The sequence below is a fragment of the Cyrtonyx montezumae genome, unplaced genomic scaffold (assembly GCF_038088225.1).
Source record: "Cyrtonyx montezumae isolate F1298 unplaced genomic scaffold, pur_monq_1.0 scaffold_29, whole genome shotgun sequence".
Lineage (NCBI taxonomy): Eukaryota > Metazoa > Chordata > Aves > Galliformes > Odontophoridae > Cyrtonyx > Cyrtonyx montezumae.
The window spans coordinates 10899722-10912852 of NW_027072033.1; the positions used below are offsets into that span (position 1 = coordinate 10899722).

Here is a 13131-nt window from a genome sequence, read left to right on the forward strand (position 1 = left end):
AAAAGCTTAAGCTAGTACACATCCATCAGTAGAACATGGCATAATGAATCATGAACAATCCAAGAGCAGCAGAAACCCACTGACTATATGCTGTTACTCCATGATAAATTTAGGGTAAAAAGTGAGTATTTAATTGCCTTTCATCAAAAGGAGAAAATTTATCTTGACTTTTCAGAGGGATGAGAAGAGGCACAGGCATTTAGTGTGATTCACCTGCTACACTGTAGTGTCATCACGTTTGATCTTGCATCTTCTGACTCAAAGAGCCTAGAATCATCCTAGTGAGTTCAGAAGAATGATCCCTGGACCTCATTTTATGTGAAGGGCCAGACTTCAAAAAGATAAGCTACACTGTAAAATCGTCTTCTAAAATCTTAAAAAAGTAGGAAAACACAGTCAGCATCTGCTCCACTTCTGCAAATCTCATGAAGCAGTATCTCTCACTCTGGACAAATATACTGAAAAATACCAATCTACAGTACCATATCTTCCATGCCTGCTCCAGTGTGAAGCTAAGATCTCTATTTTCTGTTTCTGATCTAGAAACTTGATAATTGTGCTAGAAAATTTTACAGTTTGTTAAAAATCTCAGGCTAAATATCCAGTGCTCAAACACATCTATTTTCTCCCACAATGAACAGGTTTTGTTTTACCATCCCAAAATGTTGGCACAAAGCTGATTTTGTGAGAACCACAAAATATCAGAAATAACATCTGGCTCTCAGAAACTAATAAAAATCTGTGAAGTTTTCATGAATATATAGAAAATATTATTATTAAATATTTGGATGGAAGGAATCAAGACTATTTTACCCTGTGTGCTAATAATGGTGCTGCAAAAGCATAGCTTACTTTTTGTGTAGACATTTGACCTCTAAAGAGGACATTAATCCCAGACAACTCCACTACTACTCTAGCCTTCCTAGATGATTTCCCCACACTTCACAGATTTGTAAGAAGTTCCATTAAAATACTTGTAGTAACAGTATGGTACATGCACAGCAGTGCAGCATAGAAGATATGTGACAAACATTACTCAATGTGTTGTCATGAAAAATAAACATATAGAAAAAAAGGAAAAAAACTCTACCTTGATCCCTGATATTCCTTCTTCTCATTTGAAATAGGATTTTTTTAATGTGTTTTTATTTACTCTAATATAGATTCATAGATACATTAGGTTGGAAAGGACCTACAAGATCATCTAGTCCAACCACTTTCCTATCACCATCCCTACCCACTGAACTAAATCAAATCCCTTAGCACCTCATCTAAAAGCTTCTTGAACAGCGCTAGGGATGGTGCCTCAACCACCTCCCTAGGCAGGCCATTCCAGTGCCTGACCACTCTTTCAGAGAAAAAAATTTTCCTCAGATCTAATCTAAATCTTCCCCAGCACAACTTCTGGCCATTCCCTCTTGTGCTGTCATTAGTTATCTGGGAGAACTGGGAGAAGAGGCCCACCCCCTTCTCACCACAACCCCCTTTCAGGAAGTGGTAGAGTGCAATAAGGTCTCCTCTGAACCTCCTTTCCTCCAGACTAAACAATCCCAGCTCCCTCAGCCGCTCCTCATAAGACTTGTGCTCCAGACCCCTCATCAGTTTTGTTGCCCTTCTCTGAACACGCTCCAGGGCCTCAATGTCCTTCTTGTAGTGAGGGGCCCAAAACTGAACACAGTACTCAAGGTGCAGCCACACCAGAGCTGAGTACAGGGGGATGATCACCTCCCTGCTCCTGCTGGCTACACTATTTCTAATACAGGCCAGGATGCCGTTGGCCTTCTTGGCCTCCTGGACACACTGGTGGCTCATGTGAAGAGCTTGGCCTTATTGAACCTCACCCCATTGACCTCAGCCCAGCTATTCAGTCTATCCAGATCCCTCTGAAGTGCCTCCCTACCCTCCAGCAGATCGACTCATCCTCCCAACCCAAGTTGCCATTGCAAACTTACTGAGGGTACACTCAATCCCCTCATCAATAGGTCATCAATAAAGATATTAAACAAGATGGGCCCCAATACCGACCCTTGGGGGACACCACTCATAATGGGACACCAGCTGGACTTAACTCCATTAACCACTACCCTCTGGGCACGGCCCTCCAGCCAGTTCTTCACTCAGAGAAGAGTGAACCTGTCCACACCACAGGCTGCCAGTTTCCTCAGGAGAATACTGTGGGAGACCGTGTCGAAGGCCTTGCTGAAGTCCAGGTAGACTACATCAACAGCCTTTCCCTCATCTACCAGTCTGGTCACCCAGCCATAGAAGGAGTTGAGGTTGGACAAGCACAACCTGCCCTCTGTGAACCCGTGCTGGCTGGGTCTGATCCCCTGGTTGCCATGCACGTGCCGTGTGATCTCCCTCAAGATCATCTGTTCCATAACTTTCCCTGATACCTAGGTCAGGCTGACAGGCCTGTAGTTCCCCGGGTCTTCCTTACGGCCTTTCTTGTAGATGGGAGTCACATCAGCAAGCCTCCAATCTTGTGGGACCTCTCCAGATAACCAGGAATTCTGATAGATGGCAGAAAGCAGCTTGGCAATCACCTCTGCCAGCTCCCTCAGCACCCTTGGGTGGATCCCCTCTGGTCCCATGGACTTGTGACAGTTCAGATGGAGGAACAGGTCTCTGACTGTCTCTGCTAGGATCACCGGGGGTGTATTACGCGCTCCGTCCAAGACTTCCAGGTCAGGGCAAGTACCCTGAGGATAACTGCTCTGTCTATTAAAGACAGATGTGAAGAAGGCATTGAGAACCTCAGCCTTTTCCTTATCATCTATGGTTACATTCCCTGCTGCATCAAGTAAAGAAGAGAAATTCTCCTTACTTCTTCTCTTTTAATATATTTGTAAAAGGATTTTCTGTTCTCCTTTACTGCAGTAGCCAGTCTAAGTTCAAGCTGGGCTTTAGCATTTCTAACTTCATGCCTTCAAATCTTGGCCAGTTCTCTGTATTCTCCCCAAGTAGCCTGTCCCATCTTCCAGAGGACATAGACTCTCTTTTTCTCCTGGAGTCTCAACAATAGTTCCTGGTTCATCCACACTGGTCTTATTCCCCTCCAGCTTGACTTACGGGACTCTGGGACAGCCTGCTCCTGTGCCTTTAAGATTTCCATCTTGAGGAGCATCCAGGCTTCCTGGACCCCTTTACCCCTCAGGAGCGAGTCCCAAGGGACCCTTGCAACAAGTGTCCTGAACAGGTCAAAGTCTGCCCTCTGGAACTCCAAGGTAGCAGTTTTGCTAGTCATCCTCTTGACATCACCAAAAATAGCAAACTCCACCATTTCATGGTCACTCTGGCCAAGACAATCCCCAACCTTCACATCTCCTACTAGTCCTTCCCTGTTAGTGAAGAGCAGGTCTAGCAAGGCACCTCCCCGGTAGGTTCTTGCACCAACTGTGACAGGAAGCTATCTTCCTCACACTCTAGAAATCTCATGGACTGCTTCCTCTGCGCAGTATTATATTTCCAGCATATGTCAGGGAAGTTGAAGTCCCCCATGAGAATAAGTGCTGGGCATCGTGCAACATCTACTAGTTGCTTGTAGAACACCTCATCTATCTCTTCATCCTGACTAGGCGGTCTATAACAGACCCCCACCATGATGTCACCCCTAAAGACCATCCCCCTGATCCTTATCCATAGAGACTCTACTTTATCATTTCCAACCTCAAGCTCTTCAACATCAAAACACTCTTTGATATAGAGAGCTATGCCACCACCCGTTTTTTCCCTGTCTATCCCTTCTGAAGAGCTTGTAGCCATCAATCCCAGTACTCCAGTCATGGGAGAGGTCCCACCATGTTTCTGTAATAGCCACAAGGTCATAGTTAGCCTGCCTCGCAATGGCTTCAAGCTCTTCTTGTTTGTTGCCCATGCTGCATGCACTGGTGTAGATGCACTTCAGCTGAGACATCTGCCTCACCCCTTTCTCCAGCACAGCCCCCCTGGGCTCATTACCACTGAGCCCTGTTTTGTCCCCTTCCCCTATCACAGCTAATTTAAAGCTCTCTCGATGAGACCAGCTAGCTCCTGTGCTAGGATTCGTTTCCCCCTTTGAGACAGGTGCATTCTATCAACAGATAACAGGCCAGGAGCCGAGTAAACTGCCCCATGGTCAAAAAACCTGTCTCTACACCAGCCTCTCAGCCAATTATTCATCACCTGTGTTTTCCTAGCCCCTTCACTGCCCCAGAAGGTATGGAAGCAAACACCACTTGTGCTCCCACCCCTTGAACTAATCGCCCTAAACCCCTGTGTGTCCTCTTATACATTCATTTCTTACCACATTTTCCATCTTCTCTAAAGCTGTTTATACCTACTCTATGCTGGAAAGATGCAGAAACAGAAAAAATAAAAATAAATGGTGAAGTCCCCAGGCTAGAATCTAAAAGTAGAAATACAAGGAAAATCCTTCAGATATCCGTAAAGGCAAAATTTTCAAAGGTAACCCTTGTCTTCTCTCTTTTTCATATTCTACATCTAGTGATTTTCACATCTATGAGCAGAAGGGCATTCCATACTGAAATTTCTGTTTTAAGAGACAAAATGGAGACAAAAATTCTAAGGATGAGTGATATCCTTGGCTGGGATAGCATAGGTGTGAAATCTAAGTCTTCACTTACAGTGAAGGACAAAGAAATCAGATCTCCACTTTCCAGAAGGAGGCATCTATTTCAGAATTTTTTTTCCTGCGTGCTGTGTATCTTATAGGAAATTTTAAATATGTGTTCACATATAAATTTGAAAAAGTCTTACATGTTCCATGTGCATGCTCTATCAGTGGCTGTTAGCTAGTGTCACTTTTGCAAGCTCCATTCTCTCCCTTTCCCTCCCTTTTTCTCTCTTTTTCTTTTCCACAAAACTTTGTGAGATACTGGGTTAATTCTAGAAGACTTTTAAAAACCATTTTATGCTCAGTTCCTCTACAGATGTCTCCACCATATCTCAGTACATGTTCATAAGTTCATAAGTTCATAAGGTTGGAAAGGACCTATAAGATCATCTAGTCCAACCATCCTCCTATCACTATCTCTACCCAACTACTAAATTAAGTCCTTTAGCACCTCATCTAAACGCTTCTTGAACAGCGCTAGGGATGGTGCCTCAACCACCTCCCTAGGCAGGCCATTCCAGTGCCTGACCACTCTTTCAGAAAAGAAATGCTTCCTGAGGTCTAATCTAAATCTTCCCTGGCGCAACTTGTGGCCATTCCCTCTTGTCCTGTCATTACTTATCAGGGAGAAGAGGCCTACCCCCTCCTCACCACAACCCCCCTTCAGGAAGTGGTAGAGTGCAATAAGGTCTCCTCTGAGCCTCCTCTTCTCCAGACTAAACAATCCCAGCTCCCTCAGCCGCTCCTCATAAGACTTGTGCTCCAGGCCCCTCACCAGTTTTGTTGCCCTTCTCTGAACACGCTCCAGGGCCTCAATGTCCTTCTTGTAGTGAGGGGCCCAAAACTGAACACAGTACTCGAGGTGCGGTCGTACCAGAGCTGAGTACAGGGGGATGATCACCTCCCTGCTCCTGCTGGCTACACTATTTCTAATACAGGCCAGGATGCTGTTGGCCTTCTTAGCCACCTGGGCACACTGCCGGCTCATGTTGAGCCGAGCATCAACCAACACCCCCAGGTCCTTTTCCTCTCTACATTCTTCAAGCCATTCTGCCCCAAGCCTATAGCATTGCATGGGGTTATTGTGGCCAAAGTGCAGGACCCGGCACTTGGTCTTATTGAACCTCATCCCATTTTGCTCAGCCCAGCTGTTCAGCCTATCCAAATCCCTCTGAAGGGCCTCCCTACCCTCAGGCAGTTTGACACATCCTCCCAGCTTTGTGTCATCTGCAAACTTACTGAGGGTACACTCAATTCCCTCATCTAGGTCATCAATAAAGATATTAAACAAGATGGGCCCCAAAACTGACCCTTGGGGGACACCACTCGTTACAGGACGCCAGCTGGACTTAACTCCATTAACCACTACCCTCTGGGCACGGCCCTCCAGCCAGTTCTCCACCCAGAGAAGAGTGAACCTGTCCACACCACGGGCTGCCAGTTTCCTTAGGAGAATACTGTGGGAGACCGTGTCAAAGGCCTTGCTGAAGTCCAGGTAGACTACATCAACAGCCTTTCCCTCATCTACCTGTCTGGTCACCCAGTCATAGAAGGAGATGAGGTTGGACAAGCACGACCTGCCCCTGGTGAACCCGTGCTGGCTGGGTCTGATCCCTTTATTGCCATGCACGTGTCGTGTGATCTCCCTCAATAACATCTGTTCCATAACTTTCCCTGATACCGAGGTCAGGCTGACAGGCCTGTAGTTCCCCGGGTCTTCCTTACGGCCTTTCTTGAAGATGGGAGTCACATCGGCAAGCCTCCAATCTTGTGGGACCTCTCCAGATAACCAGGAATGCTGATAGATGGCAGAAAGTGGCTCGGCAATCACCTCTGCTAGCTCCCTCAGCACCCTTGGGTGGATCCCATCTGGCCCCATGGACTTGTGGGAGTTCAGATGGAGGAGAAGATCTCTGACCGTCTCTGCTTGAATCACAGGGGGTGCATTATGCACCCCGTCCCAGACTTCCAGGTCAGGGCAAGTACCATTTGGATAACTGTCCTGTCTATTAAAGACAGATGTGAAGAAGGCGTTGAGAACCTCAGCCTTTTCCTTATCATCTGTGGTTATATTGCCTGCCTCGTTGAGTAAAGGAGGGAAATTTTCCTTAGTTTTTCTCCTGCTGTTAATATATTTGTAAAAGGGTTTCCTGTTCTCCTTTACAGCAGTAGCCAGCCTAATTTCAAGCTGGGCTTTAGCATTTCTAATTTTCTGCCTGCAAGAATACATGGTAGCAGCCAATACGGGTACTGATCCAACCACCCCTTGTCACAGTTTTATGATTTTTGTTACTGGTCTTCCACATCATAAGATCATGTAATGCATTAGGAAAAGTAAAAACTGCGTCACGAGACTCTCGTTTTCCTTTGGGGATCGACTCAGCAGCGGGTGCTCGCTAACCATCTCACCTTCAGTGTTTAGCGTAAGACCTTCTGTTTATTGGATACTCTCCTTTGTTCATTTTATTTGCTTTATTAGCTTTAATTCCAATTATATTGTATATATTGTGTTATTTTGCAATCTGGTATCTTATTTATTTAGCTTTCCTCAGATCAGTTGCCACTGTTTTGTTTCTAGGCTCATCTCCCTTTTCCTTTTTCCCTTTCCTCCTTCCCCTTTCCTCCTTCCCCTTTCCCAAGGCGTGGGTCCCTGGGTCCCCCTCCCCAGTCATCATGGAACTGTGATGAACCAGCCTGTTCACTGACGTTTTTGGCACTCAACATGGGGCAGTTTAGCTGCCTTAGCCGGGTAGAGACTTACTTTTAGAAAGAATCTCTCTCTGCTCTCAGAGCTTATCTGTATTGCAGGTGCTGTACTGCAAGACATGGCCTTGAAGGCCAGTCATACTGCCAACTGGGATATCTGTAAACTTTTTTGGGTGCTGCCAGCTTGTTTTAGTAAAGAGGGGAAAAAATGCTTTCTCTTTTAAAACTGCTCTTAAAGGGACTGCATTTCATTGTTTTTTCCCTTTTAATGCTCAAAACATACTGGGGCTTTTCTCCCGAACAAATGAAAGATCCTGAGAACTTAAGCAGATATTTGAGACAGGGATGTTGTAGCTCAGACAGATCTGAGGAGGCCCAAATTATTTGGGGTCTAGCTTATGCTTATCGGGCTGTTCAATACTATCCCAGAGAGGCTTTGTGTCTCTGAAATAGAGAGAGTCTCTGAAATGAAAGAGTCTTTTAGCTGACAGACTCTCCAGTCCAATTTAGACATGCCTCAGTCTCAACAATACAGTTTCCAGACCGAGAGAAACACCCTCCAAACCATATGAGATGCATTCAGGTTCAAGAGAGGCGCCCTCCAGACTGAGAGACGCCCTCCAAACAGAGCGAGATGCCCTCCAATCCAAACTCAACAACCCTTGGTCTCAACAAGATGGTCTTAAATCTGAGAAAGATGCCCTCCAATCTGAAAGAGACAGCCTCCAGTCTGAGTGAGATAACCTCCGATCTGAGCAAGACGTCCTCCTGTCTGAATGGGACTCCCTCAGAACTGAGAGAGATGCCTACCAGTCACCCTGCCCCCAGCCAGGTCGGGGAAAGGGATAATAGAGTGTATTGGACTGTATGGATTCGATGGCCTGGCACATGAGAACCTCAAAAATATAAAGCACTGATGGACAGTGGTGCACAGTGCATTCTAATGCCCTTGAGTCACCAAGGGACAAAATTAATCTATATTTCTGGGGTGACTGGGAGGTCCCAAGAGTTGACCATGCTGGAAGCTGAAATAAGCCTCAATGGTAAAGACTGGCAAAAACATCCTATTTTGACTGGCCCAGGGGCTCTATGTATTCTTGGTATTGATTACCTCAGAAGGGGGTATTTTAAGGATCCCAAAGGTTATTGATGGGCTTTTGGAATAGCTGCTGTAGACATAGATTATATTAATCAGCTGTCTGTTTTGCCTTGCTTGTTAGAAGATCAGTCTTTTGTGGGGTTGCTATGAGTGGAGGAGCAACAGGTACCAATTGCTACAAAAACGGTGCACAGACAGCAGTACCACGCTAACAGGGATTCTTTGCTCCCCATTCATAACTTGATTCATCAGCTAGAGAGCCAGGTAGTGATCAGCAAAACTCAGTCACCTTTTAACAGCCCATATGGCTGGTGTGTAAAGCCAGTGGAGAATGGAGGCTGACGGTAGATTACCGTGGCCTGAATGAAGTCACACCCCCACTGAGTGCTGCTGTGCCAGACATGCTACAACTCTAGTACGAACTGGAGTCAAAAGCAGCCAAGTGGTATGCCACCACTGACATTGCCAATGCCTTCTTTTCAATATCTTTGGCCACAGAATGTAGGCCACAGTTTGCTTTCACCTGGTGGGGAGTTCAGTATACCTGGAATCATTTGCCTCAGGTTTGGAAGCACAGCCCAACCATTTGCCATAGGTTGATCCAAACTGCATTGGAACAGGGTGGTGCTCCCAAGCATTGCAATACATTTAAGATATCATTGTGTGAGGCAATGCAGCAACAGAAGTTTTTGAGAAAGGAGAGAGAATAGTCCAGATCCTCCTGTGAGCTGGCTTCGCTATTAAGCCAAACAAAGTGAAAGGACCTGCACAGAAAATCCAGTTTCTAGGTATAAAGTGGCAAGATGGATGTCGTCACATCCCAACAGATGTGATTAACAAACTCACTGCCATGTCTCCATCCACTAGTAAGACAGAGATCCAAGCTTTTTTGGGTGTAGCGGGCTTTTGGAGAATGCATGTTCCAAACTACAACCTCATTGTGAACCCCCTTTATCAGGTGATGTGGAATAAAAATGATTCTCTATGGGGCCCTGAGCAGCAGCAGACTTTTAAGCAAGTTAAGCAGGAGATAGCCTGTGCCATGGCCCTGGGGCCAGTATGGACAGGACAGGATGTAAAGAACATTTTCTACATTGCTGCTGGAAAGGAAGGTTCCACTTGGAGTCTGTGTCAAAGAACCTCTGGAGAGACCCAAGGCTGACTCCTTGGATTCTGGAGTTGAGTGTACAGGGGGTCTGAAGAGTGCTATACTCCAACTGAAAAGGAGATCTTAGCCATGTACGAGGGGGTTCGAGCTGCTTCCAAAATAATCAGTACTGAAATGCAGCTGCTTCTGGTACCTCAATTGCCAGTGCTGAACTGGATGTTCAAAGGAAAGGTTCCCTCATCATGCTACTGATGCCACTTGGAGTAAGTGGATTGTGCTGATTACACAGCAAGCTCGGATGGGAAGACTCGGTCATCCAGGAATCCTAGAAGCGATTGGACTGGCCTGAAGTTAAAAAGTTTACAACATTACCATCAGGAAAGTTATCACGTGCTAAAGAGGCCCCATCATACAATGTATTACCAGAAAATGAAAAGAAATTTGCCCTGTTCACATATGGATCATGTCATACTGTGGGAAGGAATTGCAGATGGAAATCTGGTGTGTGGAGACCCACATGACAAGTTACAGAGTCCACTGAAGGAAAAGTAGAATCAAGTCAATTTGCAGAGGTAAAGGCTGTCCAACTGGCCTTAGATATTGCTGAATGAGAGGTGGCCAGTGCTTTATCTTTACACTGACTCATGAATGGTGGCAAATGCTTTATTGGGGTGGTCACAGCAATGGGAACAAAATGGCTGGCAATGGAGGGGTAAACCTATTTAGGCTGCAGAACAGTGGAAAGACATTGATGCCTGAATAAAGAATATGGTTGTAAAGGTGCATCGTGTAGATGCTCATGTGCCCAAGAGTCGGGCTACTGAAGAACAACAAAATAGCCACCAGGTAGATCAAGCTGCCAAAGTTAAGATGGCTCAAGTGAACTTGGACTGCCAGCACAAAGGTGAATTATTTTTAGCTCAATGGGCCCATGAGACTTCAGGCCATCAAAGAAGAGATGCAACATATAAATGGGCTAGAGACCGAGGGGTGAACCTAACTATGGATGCTATTGCAGAGGTTATCCATGACTGTGACACATGTGCCACAATTAAACAAGCCAAGATGATGAAACCTCTCTGGCAGGAAGGGCAATGGCAAAAGTATAAATATGGGGAGGCATGGAAGGTTGATTACATCACCTTGCCACAATCTCGCAATGGTAAGTGTTATATGCTCACCATGGTGGAAGCAACCACTGAGTGGTTTGAAACATATGCAGTACCCCATGCTACCGCCCGAAACACCATCTTAGGGCTCGAGAAACAAGTCCTATGGTTACATGGTACTCCAGAAAGAATTGAGTCAGACAATGGGATTAATTTCAAAAATTCTCTTGTAAATACTTGGGCCAAAGATCATGGCATTGAATGGATTTATCATATCCCCTACCATGCACCAGCTTCTGGTAAAATTGAAAGATACAATGGGTTGCTAAAAACCATGCTAAAAGCAATGGGTAGAAAAACATTTAAGCACTGGGAGAAGCATTTGGCAGAAGCCACTAGGTTGGTCAACACTCAAGGATCCAGCAATCACGATGGTCCTGCCCAATCCAGCTCCCTACCTACTGTAGAGAGAGATAAGGTCCCTGTAGAACGTGTGAAGAGCATGTTAGGAAAAGCGGTTTGGGTCTTTCCAGCTTCCGGAAAGGGTAAACCTCTCCGTGGAACTGTCTTTGTTCAGGCATCTGGGTCCACTTGGTGGGTGATGCAGAAGAATGGGAATGTTCAATGTATATCAGAAGGGAATTTGATGTTGGGGGAGTGCGGACAGTAATCCCATGTATGTATATGTATGTATGTTGTGTGTGTGTGTATTTAATGCATATTAATCATTCTTCCTCTCTATATATTAAGCACGATGTAGTGATGTGGAATAAGGGGTGGAAGGTCATGGTTTTATAATTTTTGTTATGATGTGGAATATCAACAACATCATGTAGTGCGCTAGGAGTAAAAGAGTTAATGCTCCAGCTCCATGGATTATCGATAGTTCCAGGCATACCTGACTCAGAAGAGAACTATGTACCCCAGGGGACTTTGTGTTGCTTTGTGTTTTTATGTTTTTCCACTCAGATGAAAAGATAAAATGTCATGAGACACTCTCTTTCCTTTGTGGATCAACCCAGCAGTGGGTGCTCGCTGCCGTCTCGCCTTCAGCGTTAAGCATAAGACCTTCTGTTTATCGGACACTCTCCCTTGCTCATTTTATTTGCTTTATTAGCTTCAATTCCAATTATATTGTATTCTATTGTGTTATTTTGCATTCTGATACCTTATTTAGTAAATTAGCTTTCCTCCTCAGATCATTGACACTGTTTCGTTTCTAGGCCCATCTCCCTTTTCCTTTTTCCCTTTCCCCCTTCCCTTTTCCCGGGGCGTGGGTTCATGGGTCCCCACTCCAATCGTCATGGAACTGGGCCAAACCTGAAAGAGCACCAGGCACTGGACAACAATTATGTCATGGGAACACTTTCCACCAGGCAGGAAGATGAGATTTGCAAGCTGTGCTATTCATGCGGCATCTGCTAGAGCCATGCCTTTTCTGCATATTGCTGGAATGCCTCCAATAAAGGACTGCTGCATGCTTGCATATCACACTTTATGCCACTGCAGAAAGCATTCAGCACTTTAGAAATAGACTGCTTGCAATCCAAATCTCAAAAATATTTTTAAATTTACACTGCTTTGATAACTTTAAATATTCTTGAACTTCAGATAGCAAATGTAAGGTACCTCTATTCTTATCAGCAGTTTAAAAATGGCCTGTTTCCAAGGCTTGCTTGGCTAAGAAGATAGCCTTTGGCTATCAGAACAGAAACAAGCATTGGAAAGGTAAAGTTATTTATGAAATATTTATACCATACTACCACTTTATCCATAGATTCAAAAAACACAAAGTCAGCGTCTGCTTCCTTAAAGTTCCTTCTCTAACTCAGACTTCACCTTTGTGATAGTGCCATTAATACCTTCATTGCTTTCATTCTTGTGCACAGCCTTTTCCCCATCCCTCCCAGCCACATTTGTGAGATATGTCTTTGTACTTACTTTTGTTTTTTGGGGATCTTCACATTTTCTGGCCTGTTTTTTTTGGTTATTTCCTTTCCATTCTTTAACCATTTGAATCTGAGTGCAGGGTACTCTGAAGTGGTTTCACACCTTAGCACTAGCTTCTGACCCACAGCAACCTCTTGGTTTTTCATTTCCTTTAATCTGGGAGGCACCACTGAAGAAATAAAAGAATGAGATGGTGATTAGGCTGTTTTCAGAAAGGAAAACAGTGTTAACCACAGTTATGCAAGCCACAGACAGCAAAACCCCAACCAGGCAAGAAATGTTTCTGCACCAAAATGTGATAAATAAGGGTAATTTGTGCATGATACACATTGAAGTTAAAGGAGAAGGATGCTCTTAATGTCACTCTAGTTTAGTCTTTTTACATGACTCTGACATGACAATCCTGCAGGCCATATGTAGTCTGAAAGAGAGCTGAAGTGTTGCTTCTGAGTATGATACGAAGAGCTAACAACACTTAACTGATTATGTGCACCTACACAGATACAAGACAGCACAACTGTGGCATGCAAATTTGGTAGGTAAT

At 44.9% G+C, this 13131-nt stretch overlaps 1 protein-coding gene across 5 annotated transcripts in view; it reads right to left on the reverse strand.

The window, feature by feature from the left end:
• Window positions 1-13131, reverse strand: part of NRG1 (neuregulin 1) — a 181511-nt gene that overhangs the window by 137008 nt on the left and 31372 nt on the right. For 4 of the 5 annotated variants that reach the window (XM_065740719.1, XM_065740715.1, XM_065740714.1 and 1 more), the window contains exon 2: window positions 12579-12756. In XM_065740719.1, the coding sequence (XP_065596791.1) occupies window positions 12579-12756 (178 nt within the window). Of the gene's footprint in view, window positions 1-12578; window positions 12757-13131 lie in introns of those variants that run through there. The other variant, XM_065740720.1, reaches the window with a different exon arrangement.